Below are 23,833 nucleotides of genomic sequence, written 5' to 3'. Positions count from 1 at the left end.
TGGGCAACCTTGCCTTGTTCCTGATCTTAAGGGGAATGGTTTTAGCTTTTCCCCATTGAGTATGATGTTAGCTGTGGGTTTATCATATATGGACTTCATTAGTTGAGATATGATCTCTCTATTCCCACTTTCTTAAGAGTTTTTATCATAAATGGCTGCTGGATTTTGTCAAATGTTTTTTCTGCATCTATTAATATGATTTTTATTTTTCATTTTGTTAATGTGGTGTTTCACATTAATTGATTTGCGGATGTTGAACCACCCTTGCATACCAGGGATGAATCAGGCAAGGGATGAATCCCACTTGATCATGGTGTATGATCTTTTTAATGTAGTGCTGAATTCTGTTCACTAATATTTTGTTGAGGATTTTTGTATCTATGTTCATTAGGGATATTGGTCTGTAGTTTTCTTTTTTTTAATGAAGGGCATTTAGATTGGACTCAATTTTTCACTTTTACAGACCTCCTCAGTAATCCTTACACACTCACCATTGTGAATCTGCTTTGTGAGATATGTGTATAGGATGCATTTCTGGAAGTGGCCTAGCAGACAGGGAACAGCAAACTTTAGAATCAAGTCTAAACTCTGACGTTTGAGCAGCACTTGTTGCGGTGCTATGTCAAAGAGACGGGGTTTCTCAATTGTAAACTTCTTATTACATCAGTAAGGCTTGAGAAACAGTTCCCATCCCATACAGTGAGATTCAAAGAGACCTTACTTGAGTAAGCCTTAAGTGTGTAACATCTATAAATCTAAACAACACGGAACATTCTGAAATACTTTCTCTTAATGATAAATAAAGCTGGCATTTTATGTTTTTCTAACTTCTAGTTGACTTTTAGATAAGTTGTTTAATGCTTTTAGTTACATAGCACTTTAAAATTTAGCATCCATTGTCAACCATACTGAAACCTTTGAACCACCCATGAGGTTAGCAGAAGCACCTTGGTCCCATTTTATGCATAAACAGGCGCAGAAGGTAACCTTGTTAAGCTGATACAGCTAAGTAGTAGTAGAGCCAATATCCCAACACAGCTCTTTTGCCAACCTGTTCAGTACTTGGTGAAGGACTAATTGGCTTCCTCCAACCAGTCGCCCAAATTCCAAAGTACATCCTTCTTACTCTAGGTAATTTGGGTTGAAACATTAGGCTGGAAAGTGTAATTACAAGGCACACAAGTTGCTGGCACAGCAACTGAGCTGCCTGCCACATTTGCTTGTAATTTCCACTACTCTTTAGGTGGGTTATGGCTACTCACTGAACAGTGACCAAATAATGTGGAAAGGAAGGCATATGATCATGTCAATCTTAAGTTACTGTACTCAGATGAAGCTTAAAAGAATAGGTGGTAATATCTGTGCCTGTATTTTGAGTTCTACTCAAAATGTGGTCTGGTTACTGGTTCACGAAGAGATGATCATAGAAACAGAAAATAAAGCGTTCTGAAAGTTTTATATTTGATAGCTATTTTATGTCTAGTATAATAAAAGGGGGGCCTTTTATTTTGTATCTTTAAAAAGTTTTCTAGTAATACATTTTTATTATCTTTTACCAAAGTACCAATTTGCAATGGATGGAAATTTTGTTAAAAGCTGGTCCTTTGGTGAAAGGTTGAGATTCACTGTACTACAGTGTGAGCTTTTCAAAATCACTTAAGACTCCTCATATGAGTAGAAACTGTACAGATTAGCTTAGTAAAATTAGCTAAGGCAGCTTTGGTGGGCCACCACAACTTATGATGCACTACAGTAGGATTTTTAAAATAATTAATTGTAGATTCATTCCAATTCTTTCAATTTCCATGGATAGAATCATACAGTATTTTGATCAGAAAGGGAAAAAAGTAAGCAAAATCACAAAGGCGTTATGGTATTATAAGCTCCATTTTACTTTTTAAAGAAAAAAGATCGAGAAATATAAGGGACTTTGAAGTCATTACTTCACAGTCATGTTATAAATTCTTGAGAATATCTTTTAAAAATTGAAAGCACTACTCATAAGGAAAACATCACCTATAAATTATTTATAATGGTACTAAAAGGCCCATAAGCCTTCTCTTAAACTTAAATCTCTTCTTAAAGGAAGTTCCTCAGGCATTTTTGGGTTGGGGCACTAATTCCAAGAAATGTTATTTGCAAAATGTAATCCATTAATCCATTAGTATTTTCCCTGTGAAAAAGCAGAGAGCTGACAGAATGAGACAGGAGAAGACTTTAATTGGAAAAAGCAATCTAGGCTCAATGGGTGGAGGCTGAAGAATGCCAGAGGCAGGAGCATGCATTGAGTGTCACAGGGCAGTAAGGTTGGTCATTCAAGTGGGAGGACAAACCAACAAGGGACCCAAGAAGCCCGAAAGATACAATCTGCCTCCTCCTTCAGTGCCTTCAGCTGGTGCTTTCTGTGGAAGTTCTCTAAGTACCTGTTTAGATTAGATCCAGGCATGCATCAAGACAACTGGAGGAAGAGGTATTTTATTCAGACGACAAGAGGGCATTTTAACAGCTTTCGTAGGGAAGGAAGGATAGGTTCCTGTGGTGGGCATGTACTTTGTTACACTTCAGGGAAAGGGTCTGCTTCGCTCAGTGTGAGTGAAATCCTGTATGAATGCTGGGTCATAAGAATGTCTAAATATTCTTAAGCAATCTTTTTAAACAAATTGTGGACTTGAGACAAGTTGATTAAAGACACAATTCATATAGGTTGTTAAGAATTCAGAAAGTATCTGGAATTTTTAACCATATGTTTTACTTGATGGTAACATCAAAGGGATATTTTAAAAAGCAAGTTCAAACCCATAAGTTAGCTGCATAAAAAAAAGTATTATTTTACATTTACCCATGCTGTAAACCCTGTAACTGTACATAAATTTCTACATTTCAAAACACTTGTCACTTATAAAGTGAAGGTTCCAAAATGTTAGGTAAACGTTTGCTAATCAATACTTTTAAAAAAATAATACTGCTTTGGAAGATTTCTTTTCCTTTTGCTTATAATTGATCTGCAAATACCTCAAGTCAAAGTTTCTGGAAACTTCCCCGGGGAAAAAAAAATCTGGAAACTCTTCTGGAAAAAAATCATAACAGACAAGGGCTAAGTGCAGACATAAGCAGCTCCATTTTATAAACAAAGTTTCGACCTTCCATTTTATTCCACTGAACTTCTTTGAATGGTCCACGAAGATGATTCCATTTGCTATCTTGTAAAACATCACTTTTTGCAAGGTCTTTACACTGGTTACGCGGAAACTGAACCATAATCTTGCTGCCACTTTCAGGGCCGTTACGAACTGTGGAGCAAAACCAAAACATCAACACACTCATTTTCCAAACTAGTAAACAACTTCATTCTTCCATGAGTACAAAAACCTTGTCTATTTACTAACTTGAAAGCTCTGTTTATAAATGCTTTTCAGTTTCAATATGCTAGAAAATTATTTATTAATTCGTATGTAGTAGGCTGGTAAAAATATTCATGAATTACTATTTGTGCTATAAAAATGGGGCAAGATAGAATTTTGGCTTAGGAAAGTCAAACGTCCTATGTATTTTCAGAAAATCCCGTTTATTTTTTCTAAAATTTTATTTAATAATCCAAACATCTAGTAAGTTGGTTAATATACAACATATAATGAAACTCAAATGTTCAGAATCAGGACAGCGAAGGATAAAGGAAATATTCTTCTGAATTAGAACTTCAGGTTTTAATGAGGCTTTAACTATTACTCAGGGAAGAAGAACAGGATATTTTAAAATTTGTATCAATAAAGATCTAGCAATACCAAGCTTGCAGGTTTACAAGCTGTGGGGAAAAATTTCTGATTACCCACTCTTTCAAATATTTAGGACAGGTATTAGAAAAGATCACTCTAAAACCATAACTACTCCAAATATAATTTTCAACTAGGTAATTTGTGTAAGTGCCTATTAAAGTGCCAGCTCATAGCAGGCGCTTAATAAAACACCTCTCTCCTCTCTAATCCCTTCCTTTACCATCTTTAGAATCAGATATCATTCTTCCCATATTTGCAGCAGTATATTTTTAAAAAGTTTTTCTCCATTAAAGGTTTTGAACTACAGGAGTAACAATGCTGATGGCAGTTTTCAGATGCTCTCCTTAGAAAGTGTGTTGCCAAGCAAAACATTTTTTACAGCTACCAGAGAGAGAAGTAATAATCTGTTGCTCTGAATAGTGTGCTCAGATACACACTCAGCACACTACAGGAACTCACTTATTGCAGATCAATTCCTCTTCAGGATATGTAACCATTAAAGCTAATGTTAAGAGAAAAGAAGCAAAAGTACCTGAAATAGCATAGTCACCACTGGGGGCGGCCACTGTTATAGCAGAGGCATTGCCAATGCTCTCTACGGGCCCAAGTCCCACGTGATTACTGAAGCTCAGTACTTGCCAGCCCATGACCTTGGCTAGCTGCTGAACTGCATGTACCTGATGCTGTGACATCTGCGAAATTAAAACAGGAAACTTTATTGACAATCAGCACAGATATTTACTTTGTAGCGACCTGACATTCTGACTATAAGCTTGTGGTGGGTTTTCACGGCCTAGCACAGACCCCTATCCTATGTATGAGTCCTCCTCCTCTGTGTGACCACTGAAGGGGGAGAGAGTAGGACCCCAGCTTCTCCTGCAGAAGCTAAAATAGCCTGATACTCGCTTTCTCTGTCCGCCGGCAGCCTGAACACAGGCACATGACCTAAACGTGGCCACTGGAGACTCCTCCCTGGGTCCTAAATGTGGAGCAACATTGAGAGTAGCAGGCTGAGTTTTCTTCCATTTACCCCTTCAGATATGCTCTCCACCCTCCTCTGCCCTAGGAGCCTGACCTGCACGGTTACATTAACAGCTATCCATGTCCTCTGGTTTCAGGCTGGGTTTAGACAATGGTAGCCAGTGGGATGGCAAGAAAGAGAGTGTGGTTAGGGTGTTTATCGTCCTGGTACCTTCCCTGTGAGGGTGTCTAGGCTGGTTGTACCCAGTGAAAAAAGGCTGCTGGTCTTCTCAAGGTGGTCTGTTCTACCTGACTGTCCCCTTTAGGGCTCCTTCCCTGCTCCTCCTCTATCCTTCTGGCTTAAGACTGGTGACTACCAAGCCCCATGGGCCAGCTTATTTGGTTACTACAGCAGCAGGTCACCACACTTTTCACGGAGGTTCTCCTACACCCACACTTTTGTACACAGACCCTCCTAAGTGTGCCATCTGTTTCCTATTAAGACCCTGACTGGGACGCAGGGGCAACGTAGAGTACATTCAGCCACCAACAGTGAAGGCAGTGGGGTCAGGATGGCAACAGTGGCATTCCCCGGCCGTGGTTCTCACCATCTAGTTTCCCTGGGTCCCTATCCATTTGCAAGCCTGGTTCTCTGGACTTAACCCATTGATTCCAGGAGCTACCCAGCAGTCTTCCAATAAATTTCTGAGTATGTGTGCTTCAGTTGGCCAAAGACATTTTAGATGCAATCAGCCAAGAGCTGCTATACCTCACAAGTGCATTTACTTGGCACCAAAGAAGCAAGTCAGTGTAAAAGATTATTGCTTCTAGGATGGAGAATGTCAGTATATTTTGAGTTTTATGTGAAAACATAGTTTCTTACATTAGTATCTCAAAACCTACCCTTTCTCCCCTAAGTTAATATTTCACTGGATCATTACGACTACAGGAAGAGAGAAGGAAAAATACTGTTGTTACTTTCCAGTTGACGAAAAAAAGTCCAGAAATCTACCCAGTGTCACAGAGCAAATTTGTGGCAGGGCTAGCATCAGAACCGAGCCCTTTCCATACTGCCTCTTAATATGAGGAATTCTTTCATAGGGCTTACCATTAAAATATTCCATTTAACGTTGTGGATAATGGTCACCACTATAGTTTTGCACCTCATCACCCTTTCTCTGATTATCTTGGGTTAATACTTCTCCGCTATTTTGTGGTCCTGGAATGGTTGTAAACCTTGGCAAACATGAGAAGTAAAAAGTTTGCTAGTCTCACAACTGGTCCTTCATTCTAAACATGAACTAAGTGAAAACAAATCTAGGATAGTTTATCAACACTTTCAACTAACTAATAGGTTGTAAAACGTGCACTAGACATTAAGTAAGATGGCAGGAAAAAATGGTTTTCTTTTTATAATTTACTCCTTACTCACTTTGGTCTGTAAATGGTTATGAGAGGAAGGGGCTCGAGACTAGTAGTCTGCAACTGTTACCTGAGACAGAAGGAAATCCTGTAGCTCCTGCTCCTGATAAGACAGTGTAATTACTCTTCCATCTCTGTGTACCACTCGGATCTGCTCAACTCCAATATTCAATTGCAGCTGAATGGACCTTTACAGATACAGATACTAAAAATCAGAAATTACCTTATACAAAGCCACAAATATTAAACCTTAACATCAAAGAAAAAGAACATAACAGATAGCTTTGATAACCTACACCAATAACCACGGGGCGGGGATTTTCTCAGGCTCCACTGCACCACCAGACTCAGGCCAGACCACACAGGTCACAGTGAGCCCCAGTGTACAGAAGGACACAGCGGAGGAGCAGCAGCTCGCCAGAGGCCAGCAGCACCTGCTCCTCTCTTGGCAGTTCAAGCAGCAGGACATGCAGCTGTCAGCACAGCAATGAGATGAGACCCACCCTAGGTGTGAGGGAGACCTGCCCTGACTTGCACACCTCATTCCCACATGAGCCACACACTGTTGTAACAACTCCACAGGCCTGTTTTCCAGGGTCCCCCCAAGAGACACTGCCCGGTTTGAGAAGTCACCCCATCCAAGAAATCCAAAGGCATCCCCATCAGGTATTTACAGTTCCTCCCGGTCCAGATCCATTTTACAAGTTTGGGATCATTTGTGCCATAAGCAATGTTGCCTAGTAACACAGATGGCATCTTTTCTTATCAGGTTACTAGAGGACTAGAGCTAGAGAATTCACCAAAGGTCACACTCTCATACAGAAAGGGAAAGGGTTTAGTTAACTCTTCAACTTCTCCTGAAATAATCAGCAAACAAATCATATTATGGACACCCTATTAACTTGCCTTAGGTCAAACAAAGAAACTCATAAAATAGTCAATGAATAACATGCAAAACACGACACTTACAAACCAATGTACAAATTTTTAGCATATGACATATATAAGAAGCACTAGGTTCCCCAAGTCAAATAATCTGGATGAACAAATGCACAAAAAGTAGCACTTATATCTGTCCACATTTGATATTACCTCTTTATAAAACTTTATTTTACAGTGAATATTTAAGAATAAAACACTTTGGCAATTGTTAACATAAAATTGTAATTCTGATTAATTAAAGTTTATGTATTTCTTTCAAAGAAAAACACAAACTTCAGAAGGCTTAAAAAAAAACTTATAAATCTAACCAAATTCTTTAAATTCTTTTTTTTTTTTTTTAAACAAAGATGTCAGGGAAAGAGGAATTCTTATCATTATTGGTAGGAGCATTACCACTTTAAAAAGCAATTTGGTAACATTAATCGAACTTTTAAATGTCCTCATCTTTTGACCCAGCAATTACACTTGTAGACTTTTCCTATGGATATGCTTGCACATGTACAAGTTATTTTGCTGGCATCCAACTGAAATATTCATCAATAAATGGCTAATTAAGTCTTGGTACATACAATGGAACACAATAAAGCTGTCGAGAAGAACGAAGTAGGTCTGTATGTGCTGAAAAGGAATACTTATTCACCAATAAAATACTACCGAGTTTAAAAAAGGCAAACTAAATGAGAATGACTACTAATAGGTATAGGTTTTCTTTTGGCGGTGATGGAATTGTTCTGGAATTAGATAGTGGCGACAGTTATATAGAGAATATACTTAAATATATAGAGAGAATATACTTAAAACCACTGAATGGTACACTTTAAAATGGTGAATTTTATGTTATGTGAATTATCTCTTAATGTTTAAAAAGCATATGATATTTTGTGAATGAGGCAGGGTATAGGTAGGCTATATATGCTTGTAAATGCGTAGACTTTCCTAGAGGATATCTAAGAAACTATTTTGAATACTTGCTTCTGAGGAGTTCTAAGAAAGAGAATTACTACCAAATTGAAATAGCATAAGATGAACCCAGCTATAAAAGATGAGGGAAAGGCATTCTACTACTTCCTTCTACTTCTTCTCCCTGCTCCTGAGTTTGTCAATGCTGCATTATTACTAGCCTGTCTTACAGATGTTTACAATGTTTACACTGGGTCCTGTCACCACAATCCCACCGCTATTTGGTCTTAGATCTAGATTTAAACAGTGCAATGCTGATAATTTTTTCCCCTCTCCTTTGTGCTCACTGTTTCTCTTTTCATTATGGAAAATGTTAAACACAAATAAAAACATAGTACAATTTAACGAAAGCTAATGGCTCCATCACCCAGCCTTGATGATTAAAAACGCACACTAAACTCGTTTCACCTGTATTCAACATCTGCGTTCCCACCCACCCCTAAGTCACCCCAATTATTTCATTATTTCCTTAGGTGTAAGGGAACAATGACCCAGCTTCTCTCCACCATCCTTTCCTAGAAGTTTCAAGACTGATTTCCTTTCCATTGTGTATTCTTTTATCTTCTATAGTTGATCTTTTAAATCATGCTCATCTACTAGTTTTTATTTTTAAAAAATAGTAAATTATAACCTTCATAATAAAAAATAGCATTATAAATAAATACGTTATATTCCCCTACTCCTGAGGGTGGTGACTTTCTTTCAAGGTATGCTGCTTTGCTCACTGGAGAGACCACTATGGACAGTTAGGTCTAAGAGGTTTGGTAGCTTTCTGCTCAATCCGAGGTTCACTTTTTTTTTTTTTTTTTTTTTGATCAGATACTATTTTATTAAGACAGTTTATAATAGGAAAGACACTCACCAGCGGAGGGGACCCAAATCAGACCTTCAACACTGTGCCCTTGGGTGAGTTATTTAAGTTTCAATCACACCCTCTTGAGGTATGATAGTACCTCCGAGGTTCACTTTTTACCACAGCTCAAATATGTGACATTTACCTCATAGAGACTATATTATTCTTCTCACTCTAATAAACACTCTATAGTTGATATAATTTACTAGAATGTTATGTCACCCTAGCAAATAAAAAACAAAATCTTGATATAATCACTCAGCAAACATCAACACATAATATACTAAATAACAACACAAACATACTAAATGAATAACTCAGTTTTGCACTTACTTGCATATTTGTTCATATCCTTGTGATGTGATTAAAACTTTCACACTAGATTCATAAACATCATTAATATTTGACCAATGAGCCTGGATCTGAGGATCCTCAATGCGACTTGCTAAGCTGTCAATAGTTGCAGCAGTTCTTTTAAAGAAAAAAAGTTAAAATTGATCAAAAGTCAACCTAAAATAATAAGATTATAAATCACTTATCAATAGTATGGCGATTTGAAAACCAGATGACTACTTTTTGAAACTAGCACCATTTGAAAAGCAAGATTTTAAAGCAAGGTCAGTTGTAGTTGAGGCCCTCCTTCACATTGCTCTGACGTGCTGGTTCTCGGCTTCACATTACAACACTCTCGCACGCACAGGCTGATTTCCTTTACCTCCATTTGCTTTCTCCCACTCAGGAACTCGTACCAGAACACAGTGAGAAGGATACTTCCAGGGTAACCTCAGCTCTAAAGAAAATCATTTGTGAATATCAATACTCGGTCCCTGATAACAAATGACTTGGGACACACCCACACCTGAGACTTATTACTGTAATGGAATTATAATTATTTCCAAAAGAAGCTAGAGAGGCTTTTTGCACAATTCAAACCTTAACTCCAAGAAAGATAAATATAAGTATAAATGAGAGCTAAGATTCATCAAGGGCTAATTATGTACTAAATATTACAATATGTGCTTTCATGAATTACATAACATTACAAGCAACCCTGTGAAGTTGGTACTATTATTAGCTCCATTTTTCAGAAAAGAAAAAAGCAGTGTAGCAACGTTAAGTAATTTGCCCACAGTTACAGAGCTGTGAGCCATAGTACAAAACTGGGAGTCTAACTCCAAAGTGAGTAATCTTTCCTTTGTATCTTATACACACTAATCAACGTCCACTGCCTAGAACCAAAGCATAAATCATGAAGGTAACCAAACTACTGGAGGTCCTCAGTTTCTAATGATCTGATTCTAGTACTTGATTGAAAAGAGTAGGAAAAGGCAGGAAGAAATGATAACAGCCATTGAGGACAAGGGGTTTTACATAAACAGGGGTTTGCTCTTTCACTGCTTCTGTTCTAGTGCTGGTTTCTTTCAATCCATCCTTAACGTTTCCATTTCTGATTTGTTTCCTTGACAGGGCTTCAAAAATTCCTACAGCCAATAAATATGTATGTGAGACTGTTCATCTCAACATTACATGTATCAACAAACTGGAAATATAAAATATCTAGCAACTGAGACATGGTAAAAGAAATCATGGAATTTTCACTTAATGGAATATATTAAAATATCTTTGAAGGCAGGGTATGAAATTTTATGTTCCCAGATTCGTTTTTTAAAAAAGATACACAAGCCCTGACACATACATATCAAAGTATACGAGCATGTGAATAGAAGACCTTGCTGTGTATGGTCTACAGGTGGGGTTGATGTACTGGAAGACTATTTCTATACTTAGGGAAAAAAGGGAACATTTTTAAAGTTTTGCTGCTTCTAAGACTATTACTACTACTCTGAAATTTATAATGGTTCTACAGATAGCTATTTCCATGCCCCTTATTTATTTCAGGGAATATTTAACTTGATGGTCAGTCAGAAATATGAAAGGTTAACAATATACTTAAATTAACAGCTTTTATCATTGAAATGCACAAATGAAAAGTAACAGGAACCTACCATGTAATATTTTGTTTGTAAGGAACTTCTTACAAACATTATTTAATTTGATCCTAAGACCAGACTCCTACACCCCCAGAGGAATAGACTTGAGGGCCACAGATATTATTAAGTAATTTGCCCAAAGTTACTTAGCAAGTGGTTACTTAGCAAACAGACTTCTTCACTCAGTACCAATAACAAAATAGAAGAGCACCCTTTAACATTTGAAAAAGATACATTTAGGTCCAATCATGTCAAGTTCCTTTGTAAACAATGTGTATGGAAGTGACTTTGCTACTTTTTAGCTGTGTAATCTCTAGGCCTTAATCTTCTCATCAGCAAAAATGGGTTAACACTATCTACCTAAAAGAACAGGGATTAAATAAATCAACATACAGGAAAGCACTTTCCAAAGTCCTAAAATGTGTGACAACCAAAAAATACAGAAAGCTTTAAAAAAAAAAATTTAAATCAGTTCTGGAATGAGTATATCAAGGATGGGTTGTCGCAGAAAGTATGGTGTTCTAAGGTATATTCCTAGTGAGTCATCTTTGAAAAGTTTAGTGCCATGTTAGAAACAGCAGATTAAATTACATGGGCCATAGATCTGAGGTTTCCCCAAATTTCCCCAAATTTATGGTCTACAACCATAAATTCTTACACTGCCATCACCTTCCTCTCTCTAGGAAAAAAAGGTTAAAGCATTCCAAAAATAATGTAATGAGATAACTAATAAAGGAAAAAGAACTGCAGTTGCAAAGAAAGAGTCACATTGTTCATCCTTACCTACTCCTCAGAAAAATATGCTTTGCTTGTTTAATTATTTTTTCCAGAAGCCCTTCAGTGGACTGTAATGAATTAATTTCATTTTTATCAAAAGCTTGAGGACCTGAAAGTCTTATTCTCTTGTGGCCAAAAGGTGCACTTGCTGGATGAGGCATCGTGATGGAACTCAAGGTCTGCTTATGGAACTGTAACAAGAACAGCCATTATAAACGCCCAACACCCACACAGTAAATACTACACAATGCTCAAAGCACAGCTTACAGTTTGGAAACATGAAAGCCATGGATCTGAACCACATATAAAGGCAGTCTTGGAAAACAGATAAATCTTATCATCTACTAGGCCTTGTGTAATGTGAGTTTGTAAAAAGAAGGGTCCCTCTCAGCTGTCCTTTTTTTTTAAAACAAGTTTTAAAGTACAGAAACAAACACAACTCTTTAGTAAGTCTCATTGACAAAACACATGCAATCAGTAGACAGCTATTCCACTACACCCTAGGTTAAAGGTTCCCAAATCTGCTGCCTAACAGAACCACCCAAAGAATTTTAAAAGAATACTGATTCTTGCACCATCACAAACACCTGACCAGATTTTGGGGTGAGGCAGGGGAGGCTAGAATACATACTCCGATTCAAAGTTTCTCGGGGGGAATTCTTTTGAAATTAGCCTAAACTATCAACCAGCACTCAGGAAACACAGTTCTAGATGACCTGAAAGTAGATTATGTCCCGAAAAGCTCAACTATCCTGTTCACAGGCCCTAGCCAAACTTTTTCCCTGATAGCCCAATCAGAACCGCTTCCCTCTGTACCCTTTGGCATGTATTTCTTATACCTCTCTCTACAACTTACGGTATGTTTCTACCACTAGAAGCTGTACTCCAATCATCTCTATTCCCTGAGCATATAGCAAGGATCTTTCACGTCACAGACAGTGAATGTGGCTGCGATGTGAATAACAGGACTCAGCAGAGGGGAGGTGGTGTAGGTATATTCACTGCCCTGGATATGCTTACCACAGGCAAACAAAAGTATTTATTTTCTTACCTCTCTAATCAGTAGATGCAAATTATGCTCTAAGACATAAAGGTGGTCCTCCGGACTTTGCTTCTCAGTAGACTTTTGGGATTTCTTATCATTTGAGGAATGGCACAAAGAAATAGATAACTGCAAGCCTATTTATAAAAAGAAGTAGAACAGATATAAGTAACTAAAAGTATAAAAAGGCACATCCTGTCTTTATATAAAATCACAGCCGATTTTCAAAAGACGCATTCTAAACTTGAAGAGGAGGCTTCCTGAGTAACATTTTTACACCAAAACGCTATTCATGAAGGCAAGGAACTACCATGTATTTTAACAATTCAAATTCTGTTGATCTACAATATGGCTGCTGACTTTGAGCTGTGGCTAAAAACGAGAATGGAAGCTTTCTATGAATTCATTTTTTTTCTTTTTGCCTTTAAATAAATTTTTAAAAATGCCCTTAAAAAAAAAACACCCCACAAAACACAAGTTGGTATTTGGTCTCACTAACCAGCTGATACCCTTCCCTGCTCCCAAATGAACTAGGATGAAACTTTTCATTCCCAAAACCAATTACCTCCACAAGATCTAAGGTACTCCTCAGAATGTATGTAAAAAACAAATGCACAGCTAACTACAAACTGATCTCCAGTCTAACTGCTTTTAAATAATATAATTGAAGCTAAATTTCCACCAACTTAGAAATGTTATGGGTACTTAATAAATTAAGCCTTTTCTGATTGACATCTCATTTAGACAATAAGGCAGGATCCCTAAAAAATCTTCCACAAAAGATGTTAGTATAGACACTCAAAGGCACTGTTGCTGAATAGTGGCCCTGCTAGTGCAAATTTTTAATACGTACTGTTTAGAATCCAGGAGTTACAGTATTTAGGGCACAGAATAGTTAGCAGTGCAGTTTGCGTTGCGTGATTTACCAGCTGTCACTACCCCTTTGATCTTACTGTTCTTTCAATACACCCTAGTAACTACTCACTTTGTCCTGTTCCCTAAACCACAAAGTCCTATTTATAAGTCTCAAAAGGGTTGCCTGCTCTTACTTGGAAAGGGCTGAGAGATAATCTGGTTTTTCACCACAATGTGAGGGATCTGTGATTTAATTTGAACAGCTTCCCGAGAGAGCTGTGCAAAAATTTCTTTACACAAGAGGACATTTTGTGCTGCTTCTAATTTCGTCTGCCAATGTGGCGAACCTAAAAGACAGGAGACATATGAATATATTAATTATCAAACTACATGATGCATTAACTAGCTTAAATGGTGATCTGAACGCATACAACAGAAGTTCAGAAAACATATTATAGCATATCCTTTCCAAAATATAAAAATTATTTCATTTACACAAAGAAAACTGGTAAATAAGTTCAGTCTTTAAAAAAAAAAAAGATTGCACAGCTATTCACTAATGGTTAATTAACAAATTGTAAGTAGTACATTTTCAATTGTTCTTACTCCAAAATACCTATTATTCCTATTTATCTTCAGTTTATTTGTACATGTAAGCTCAGATCAACTAGAAGTTAGAGGACAGAACATAATTACACCTGGTTTGGATTTGGGCAGAGGTCGTTTGAAGAGGTTAACTGTGCCGAGATCACCTATGTCTGGAGCCTGTTTTTGAATTGAAACCTGTGTCACAATAAAAACACAAAAATGTTAGCAAATTAGCTTCTCGGCTATAAATAAAAAAATTAACTGAAAAATACTCTGACATATACCTTGATATATGCAGATCCCTCTAAATCACTAGGAATTTGAACATCAAGAGGACAGTAATCTTCAGGTATTTTCTTATCCAGATCAATATCTGTATTCTTTATTACTTCAAAGGTACCATGATGGGGAAAGAGAGATCCTAATAGGGTATTAAAAATAGGAAAGTTAAAAAGTTAACATATTTAACATACACTATTAAATAATATTTCACATCCACATCACTGAATCCTAAATTAAGTTTCCACCAAAACGTGTATTTCAGGAAGAAAAGGGAAGGAGCGGTAAGCAAAGGGAAGAAGGGAAGGAGAAAAGAATTATGTACCTTAGAAAAGTAACACTCCTTAGTCTAATGGTATCATTATCATACAAACTCCATGAGCCATACAAATTGTTTTATTCCAAACGAGTTTTGATAAAATCAATGTACTTCTAGAAAATACTTCTCAGATTTAAACCGTGGAGATGAAAGACTTCTGTAGCTCAGCCTCTGTAATAATGCTGCAACTGAAGTGTTCTGATGCAGCAAGAGAAGGACAAAAAGACAGGGCACAGACCACTCTTTTTTTCAATCAGTTCCTCGATTTATATGTGATGTGTTTTTGTTCAGTGCCAAAGTTTGTGTAAGTTGTTCTGGTTGCTAAATTATGTGAGGAGTGGGTGATTAAATATAACTGCTATTTTATAAGAAGGGATTGTTATAACATTGTTTTAAGACTTTCTTGCAATTAAAAACAGAATGTAACAAATCCTTTTATAATCATGGGTGACTGTTCCATAGAGAAAAATTAGGTAAAGTACTTGCACATAACTATTTGTTGGGAAGAACTTACAATGTCCAGAGCCAGAAAGTACTGCTTCTACAGACCACCTTATGCAATGCAAAAATGTCTCTGTCATCTTGAATTTATCTTTGTGATGGGACTTTACCTTCAGAATTCACAATTTCCCAATTCACATCAATGCTGAGACATGCAGGTCCTCTAGTATTGAACTTAACCACTTCAATTTTAGGATAATGATGGCTTGCTCTGGCAAATGAATCCTTTTAAAATAGTACTCCACTACTGTTATCTCACCGATTACAGCCAGGGTTCCTTGCTTTATCCCTTTGCATTCAGAATCTTTACCCCACTGAGCTGTGACTCTTAGAAACTTTTCCTGTATAGTTCCCCTGAATACACTTCAGTTCCCCTGAATACACTTCAGCAGCTTGAAGACATTACCATCATTACCTTGAGAAACATGGCATTATAGCACAACAACAAAGAATTTATAACAAAAGATGTGAATTCACAAAAGATGTGAATTCAGGATCAGCAAACTGGTATACTCCAACAAAATATACTTAAGTTAGTGCCGCAGCCCTGGTTGAATGGGAAAAGGAAGGCTAAGTGTTTTCGCCATACCCTGCCTTCACCCAGCATGTGACAACAGCTTAGCAGACTAAAGGGAGGAAGAAAAAAAAGAAGAATGAAGAAATGTTTCTTTTCTCCTTTAATGCCCAGTTTCTGAGGGTTACAGGTGAGCCCCTGATTGAGGCGTCCAGTCCTATCTCCTTACTTCTGACTAAAATGTCAATTATAGTTCAGGGTGTGTTAGCAAATAAGCCCTATCTCTTAACTTTCAGTTTCATGTAGCTAAAAGGTTTTCAAAGTGAATCTAAACTATTTATATATATTTACATAAGGGTATGATAAGAATAATTTTAGCTTCTTTCAAGCTTGTGTGTATAGAAATTAAAACTTCAAAATGTAACTGAGAAACAGTATATTATAGAACATGTAACACTACAATCAACTCTGTATAGTTTTTTTTGACAAACTGCTGTTTAAAAGCATCGTTTTTAACAAGTCTATACCTGCACTTCTGTAGCTGAGGTCTCCAAGAATTTTATCTCCAACTTTTCGAAGTTTCCAATGTTGCCTTAATCTCAAAAGCTCAGAGTTGAAGTCTCTTTGTAGCTTATTTTCTTGGTTTTCAGTAACTGATTTAGTCAGTCTTTCTGCTCCCTTCAATAGGATTTGTGCTGCTCCAGCAAGTGACTTCTTTTTAGATATCAACTGCAATGTCTGAGGATTCTATCAAAAACAATCCAAAAGTATAGTTTTTCAATGTATTATTTTTAAATGGTTTTAAAATTATATATTTTCTCAATAATAAAATACACACTCAAGAGCAGTTTCATAAAAATATCACAATAATCTACTGTTCATATTAGGGAACCTAATTCTAAGTTCTTAGAGAGCTCAAGAAACTCCTGGAGACTCCTTTCTAAGAAAAGCACAGAATGGTAGAAAAAGCAATGGGCTATGAGTCAGGTGCTGGAGGTGTAGGCGTGGCTTTCTAACCACTGGCTTTATGAAATCTTCACAGATCTGGGCCTTAGTTTTCTCTCTATAAAGTGAAGGAAGCACATTTAATTATCTCTACAAAGTCTTCCAGTGCAATGTTTCTAGGTTCCGAAACTATTATCACATGAGTAATTATATTCAATTAATTTGATTTACAAATGAGGTCTTACAACCATTGCTTCCTTTCTATATCCTAACTTGGTCATGGTCCTGATGCTGTTTTCCTTAAGGACCTAAGTGGCCTCCCTGATTTCAGACTCTTTGTTCACCAATTCATCCTTCTGCTGCCTCCCTTTCATCTTCTAATGCTCAAAAATTAAATATACTTGCCATCAAATCTCAGTAATTCTACCTTACTTTTAATATCTTCCATAATTTGGCCTTTCTCATTTTTCTAACCAGGGGCTAGGGTGTTAGATAGGAAAATTGAGACTTAGAAAAGAATTTGTCCAAGGTTACAAGGCCAGTAAGGGCAGAGGAAAGATTTGAACCCAGATCTGACTCCAAAGTCATTTAACATCACATTTTTGTATAATACAGTACAGACCAAGGATCTAGGCTGTACAAATTTAAAATTTGGGAAACTTTTAAAGTATTATATTATTAATGAGACTTCACTCTTCTGAGGGTCACAGGTATATTAATAAATAAAGAAGATGTAGTTTTATGCCTTTTTTTGAACCAGTTAGTCTTTAAATCTTCAGCTTGATTTAATTTTGCATGAAAAGAAAAGGGAACAAAGCCTAAAAACTGATCCTGGGACTTAATAAAATGGTACCATTAGTCAATGAAAGTCCACAAATACCTGTTTTGGAGGAAGTGCATCCTGAGAGACAGGATCAAGAGTCATAAATTTTTTATCCCTAACAATACTGAGAACGTCATAGAGAACGCACATTTCTGTCAGGGCACTTCTCAAATTGTTCCTCACTGAGTCCCAAGGCCAAAGGGACGGTTGAAATTTTACCAACCCTAAGAAGAGAAAAGAAAAAAAGGAAAAAGAAATACATAGGTTTTAGTTACATTGAATATAAAATACAAAACTCATTTTGAGATTTAGAAGTACTAACAGAAGAAATAACAAATTTTATTTCAAATTGTTTCCTCTTCTATCTGATCTTTCCATCATTTCTTGAATCTTTGTTACCATTTAAGTAAGCAATTCCTACATGGTGAAACAAATATGATACCTAATTTCCATAGATTAAATCTAACATTACAACATGACAGGTAGGCATTCAAATATCTTTTCAAACTTATGCAGGCTTTTTTTTAAAGATTTTTTTTAAAAAAGATTTTATTGGGGGAAGGGAACAGTGTGTATGTATTTTATTGGGGAACAGTGTTTTTCCTAGGACCCATCAGTTCCAAGTCAAACTGTTGTCCTTCAATCTTAGTTGTGGGGAACACAGCTCACTGGCCCATGTGGGAATCAAACCAGCAAACCTGTTGCTCAGAGCTCGTGCTCTAACCAACTGAGCCATCCGGCCGCCCCTGTATAGGCCTTTTTAATGACCTTTTTTCTTCCAGCTTTTAAAACGTGAATCAGTAATCATAGAGAATTTCCAAAATACAGAGAAGTACAAAAATAAAAATGACTTATAATGGCAGCACTCAGCTGTTAAATACCAATAACGTATCTTCCAACTTCTTAAACATTTTTAAAATTAAATTTCATGAACACATGCTTACTGTACAGAGTTCAAACAACAGAGTTACAGAGTAAAAAAGTGAAAGTTTTCCTTTATTCCTCACTCCTAATTCTCCCCACTCCTGAAAGGTAATCACTACTAACAGTTGGGGTGTAGCTGTCCAAGTGTTTTTCTATGTATTTACATACGTATACTCCCATCTTTGTATTGCTTGCTTTTCCCCTACTTAATATGTTTTAGTGACACTTTCATGTCAGCACATACAGATCTACTCCATTCTTTTAATACAGTATGATATTCTGGAGCATGGATACGGATATACAAATAACCATTCCTATTTGATGGATATGTAGATTGGTTCCAACAACGTTAGTAGCAGTAAACATCTTTTATTTTTGGTCCCATTTACATTTATTACCAGATTTACTTGTTTGGACTAAGCATCTATATATGCCTTCATTAATCTTTTTTTTCTTTTAAAATTTTTTAATTTAAGTATAGCTATCATACAGTATTAGTTTCAGGTGTACAGCATAGTTATTCAACATTTATACACCTAAAGAAGTGATCACCATGATAAATCTAGAAACCATCTGACAGTGTACAACGTTATCACAATATTTTTTACTATATTTCCTAGGCTGTACATTACCTCCCCGTGACTTACTTATTTTATAAGTGAAAGTTTGAATTGCAGTAAACATCTTGAACAACATTTGTGTACATGTACATTTTCTGTAGGTTAAATTTTAGTCGTGATATTAGTGGGTTAAAAGTGATACACATTTAAGATTTTGACACATACTGAACTGCCAGACTTCTAAAAAGGCTCTATCAATACGCATTCCCAACCCTGGATGTTAACAATCTTTTAAACTGCTAATCTTACGCATGAAAATAGTATCTTGAGGATGTTTTAGTTAGTTTCTCCCTACTAGTGAAACCTGAAGTCTTTCCTCTGTGAGCTGACTGTTCATATCTTTGGTCTAGTTTTCCTTTGGTCCGTCTTTTTCTTTGCAGGTCGAAGGGCCTCTGGATATCAGGGATATCAACCACTTGCGTGTCATATATGTTGCAAGTACTTTTCCCAGTCGGTCACTTCTCTTTTTCCTTTATTTACAGCATCTGTTTCCATTAGTATTTTAAATTTTTATGTAATTAATGTCTCTCTCTTTTCCTTTTTACCTTGTATTTCCTATCTTGCTTAAGAAGGTCCCTTACTCCCAAACTTATGTGAGTATACCTTCCTTCCGATATTGTGTTTTATTCTCTTCATCTGAATTTCCATCCTTGTGGGAATGATTTTTGTGTGAGGTACAAGGTGGTATTTACCTTTGGTTCCCAAATGGACCCTCAATTTTCCCAAGATCACTGGCTTGGAATGCCACCCTTCAATCCCCATGTGCGTAGGGTCTGTTGCATGTAACTAAGGACAATAATGACAATCGTACTTTCTGTACAACTCTCCCTCCTTCCAGTTTTATTTTCCATGGACTCCAGCGCATCCCGCTTCGCTTGGCGTGCCGGCCCCGCACGGTTCGGCCCCTGCTTACCTCTTTTACCTCTTAAACATTCTCTCTCCCACGTCCGTGAATACAGACCTCCTTTCGGGAGGTGTTAGCACCAGTTTTAACACTGCACAAGGAAGCAAAGTTCAAGCCCACACAGGGAGAAAGACGCAGAGCCACGATATGAACTACAGGGACCTTAACCGGGGTGTGCCACGTTAGCACCAAAGCCCCACTACAAACGTTATCCAAGCACTTCACCAGTGACGGTGTCTCCAAGGCTCCAACTCCAGGACACCTGCAGGAGGATGAGGAGTCGCAAGGGTCAAGCAGGGCCCTAAACGGACACTTTGTCTTTGAAAGAGACGAGCAGCACAGTCACAGTTCCGCACGGGTGTTCCTTTCAAACAGCCGCTCACCTGGCGCCGAAGAGGCGGTGTCATTACCTGGGATCCCCGGACCCGCTCAGCGCCCCGGAGCGGCTGCCACGGACCTTACCTTCCTCGTCGTCCTGGTCCGCGCTGGGCCCGGCCCCCGCCCAGTCCTGCGCGTCGCCCTCGGCCCCCGCCACCTCCTCCTCTTCGGAGCCCGAACCCTGGCTGAAGTCGATCCGCTGGGCCAGCCGCGCCAGGTTCTGCGACATGGACAGCGGCTGCAGGTACGTCTCAGTGCCATCCAGGCCCACCTCCTGGACCTGCTTCTCGCAGGCCGACTCGATGCTGATCCGCACCGCGCGCACCCCAGACATGCTGGCGGCGAGGGCGAGCGGCGGGAGCAGCCCCCACAAGCCAGACCCCGGGAGAGGAGGAAGCAGAGGCGCCTCCGCGGGGAGCCCGGAACCCAGGAATCGCGGTGCCTGTGCGGGTCCTGGGGAAAGCGAACGTAACTGCTCTGCCGGAAACAAAGCCGGAGGCTCAGCGACTTTCCCAGGATGCACTGCAGGACGCACTCCCCGCTGGGAATCTCCCGGAAAGAAACTAGCGGCACGCGCGGACGCTCGCGACTTCCGGGAGAGAACTTCCGGTGACTCCCAGCGCTGGGGCCGGGGAAACGCACCCTCTCCTGCGGGAGGTCTGGGCCGCGGCGGGAGGTGGCGATCCGGGTGCCGAGAACGTGGAGAGGCTGGTCCCCGGGGTCCGTCTGCAGTTTAAGTGTTACTTGTTTGAAATAGGAAGGAAAAGCTGAAGAAGGCCGAAAAGAAGTAGGGAAAAAGAAACGAATGGGTCCCTGGATCTTAGCAATGAGAGTTCCTCTAGCAATACTGAGATTTGAGGGCTTACACCTAGAGTGGATACATGTCTGAAGAGTTATAAAATAAGGGCGTAGTTGGAGGAAAACAAGAGTGCTTATTACTACTTTAAATTAGATCCCATAATTAGTGTATCTGTTTTCCCGTTAGTTGTAAACTCCATGACGGTGACCATCTCCAAGATGCTTGCACGTACATGCACTTAATAATATTGCATGCCTAAGTAACTGACAATAGGTAATATTTATAAGATTAAGAAGCAGTGGTATAATTGCAGTCTCTGAGTCCCCAGGGAAGTATTTCATTGGTAGTAATTCCACCAGGGAAGATGGATTACTTTCTATTACAAAATTCGGCGTAATTTAAGGAATCACGTGTTATCACCTACGCACCTTTCCATGTTTTGTTCTGACCAAAATTAAGTTTCTGAACTACTTTCTAAAGGTGTTTAGGAAAATGAGGTTTCGGTCTCTGCCAAAGCACTGCACGTGGCAGGGTGCAGTTGGGGCAGCTCAGATTTCCAGGGCAACCTGTTTGGGGCAAGCTCGTCAGTGATTCTGTTGCAAAATCAGTTTGAGAACTACTGTACTCTTGAGGCATACATGTGTAAAAAGTTTTAGTACTTTATTTTAAATTTAATACTTATCATGGGCTCTCTTTGTGCTCGTCACTTGGGCGAAGTATTTTAAATGTGTTTTTCCTTTCATCTTTATAAGGTGCTCATAACCTCTGCAGTTTGGCCGGGGCAGGGACCAGGTCTTCTTCATCTTTGCATATTCACAGTGCCCGGCACATTGATGACGCCCCATACATTGGTGGTGAATGATACCACAGGCCATCCCGAGGCTTCACAGATGGAAGCTGGAGTCGAACCAAAAGCAAATGGGGTCTACTTTTAGATATCTACTGTGGTGGCAAACATTAGGTTTGCTAATGGAACTAAATGCCAAGCATTACTCTAAACTTAAGTCAGTCTTTGCTGTAGTTAATACACTTCAGAAAAAGAGAACGTCTCAGAAAAACAGGATGTATCAGAGAAATAAGGCCAAAGATGGGAGTTCCACAAACAGTAACCATAGATTTGGCCAATGACTTTACTAGATTTTCTGTAGATAACAGTTTTTAAGATTTGATTAGTCACATAATTGCCCTTGTATCTGTCAGATTGTGTTCTCATTTTAGGTTTGGAAAGATGATATAAATACATCTAATCTCCAAGCTTTTTGAACTTCTGTCAGCTAAAAAAATTTCAGCTGACATCCCTAATATAATGTAGTTTAAGAAATATACGCAACAATGAAATTTAAAAGGGTGAAATAAAATATGTAAACAGACATTCTAATATGACTTCAACCCTTGGAATGTCTTGTGCACTTGCTATGATTCGTGCACCCCACTTTGGAGAACACTGATGGAAAGGTAAAGGCAGTATTCCCACTTTCTAGTCAGGGGAAGAGGCCCTGGAGTTTTTCAGAGGACACACCTTCCCCCCTCCCCCCATATTTGAAATCAGATGGGAAACAGCCCTTGAGTGGGACCCAAGCCAATTCACTCAAGAAGTTTTTTAATAGAGCCAAAGTTCTCACTTAGGTCCTTAAGGCAACTTCTAGAGACCTCAGGTGTGAACTCTGCAGGAGGACAGCTCACTTTCCCAAGGGCTTGTGATCCTTAGTAACTCAGCCCATCGCCTGGCTTCTCATTTGGAGAGGCTTCCTATTTGTAACAGGTTTTTAGCTCACTCTGCAGTTCTACCTTCACTTCTGTCTCATTGAATACAGAACCCTCTTCCTGTTAATAGTCTTTTCAGAGCCAAGGCCTCTTAAACCTTTACCTACACTTGTGTTGATTTTTCTTGTCACTGCACCAGGACAGGCTTGTCATTTCATTCATAACATGCCTCATAAGAATTCGCTAGTATCCAAGACAAAGAAGTTGGTATGTGATGATCCAATCTTGATAGATATTCCAATACATTTCATAGAAAAACATCACACAGTATATTGTCATTGACACTTTCCCATGCTCCCCAAAGGCAAGTAGAATATCCTCACCCAACATGGTCATCCCTCCCCATTACTGTCCATCACTTTCCCCATTATCATAAATGGAGGTCACCAAATATACAAAAGATAATTCCTTAGGAAAAAATGGTATTATAGGAATGGGATGTCAATATATCAGAAAATAATTTTAACCAAGTCAAGAGAGCAGAAGGGAAATACTTAATTTAAAAATAATTGAACATTAATTACTAAATCACCATAATTATTTGGTATAAACTTAAAGCTATTTTAAGAAAATACATGAAAAATTAAGTACCAAAGAACATACTTCCAAAAAAATTCAAGGTACTATGTCCTTTAAGAGTTAAAAAGAAGGTAACAACAAACATCTCTGTATTCACACCATTTTATTAGGAAATAAAACATTACTGAAATAGTTGAAATTCCTTTGTACTCTTCCTAGTTCACATCTCCCTCCCTTCTAGAAACAACCACAACTTATTATTTCCATGTGTTTAATTTTAAATCAGTTACCTATTGCTTGACTTGGAGCTGATGGGCCCTGAAATAGAGCACCCTAAAAGTCACAGGTTTGAAACAGAAATCATTCATACTTGAAGCATCT

General features: G+C 38.2%; 1 protein-coding gene across 1 annotated transcript; it reads right to left on the bottom strand.

The window, feature by feature from the left end:
* Positions 1-2,203: 2,203 nt before the first annotated feature.
* On the bottom strand, positions 2,204-20,902 carry MED17 (mediator complex subunit 17). The gene is made up of 12 exons (XM_081062656.1): positions 20,455-20,902; positions 17,602-17,768; positions 16,304-16,523; positions 14,448-14,584; positions 14,274-14,358; positions 13,770-13,922; positions 12,730-12,857; positions 11,685-11,869; positions 9,244-9,381; positions 6,226-6,343; positions 4,306-4,465; positions 2,204-3,290 (listed from the first exon to the last, which is right to left on the bottom strand). The coding sequence occupies exons 1-12, from the start codon at positions 20,702-20,704 to the stop codon at positions 3,079-3,081; spliced, it is 1,953 nt and encodes a 650-aa protein (XP_080918782.1). The 5' UTR covers positions 20,705-20,902; the 3' UTR covers positions 2,204-3,078.
* Positions 20,903-23,833: the final 2,931 nt, after the last annotated feature.

The sequence above is a fragment of the Rhinolophus hipposideros genome (assembly GCF_964194185.1).
Source record: "Rhinolophus hipposideros genome assembly, chromosome: 10".
Lineage (NCBI taxonomy): Eukaryota > Metazoa > Chordata > Mammalia > Chiroptera > Rhinolophidae > Rhinolophus > Rhinolophus hipposideros.
The sequence above is the reverse complement of the archived record's forward strand: the minus strand, read 5'-3'. Positions and strand labels throughout refer to the sequence as shown.

Coding starts and splice junctions, on each gene's coding strand:
- MED17 (XM_081062656.1), bottom strand. CDS start 20,704: ATGTCTGGGGTGCGCGCGGTGCGGATCAGCATCGAGTCGGCCTGCGAG. Junction 14,585..16,303: donor CCTCAGCTACAGAAGTGCAG/GTATAGACTTGT, acceptor ATACCCTATTAG/GATCTCTCTTTCCCCATCAT. Junction 6,344..9,243: donor GGATATGAACAAATATGCAA/GTAAGTGCAAAA, acceptor GTATCTGTAAAG/GTCCATTCAGCTGCAATTGA.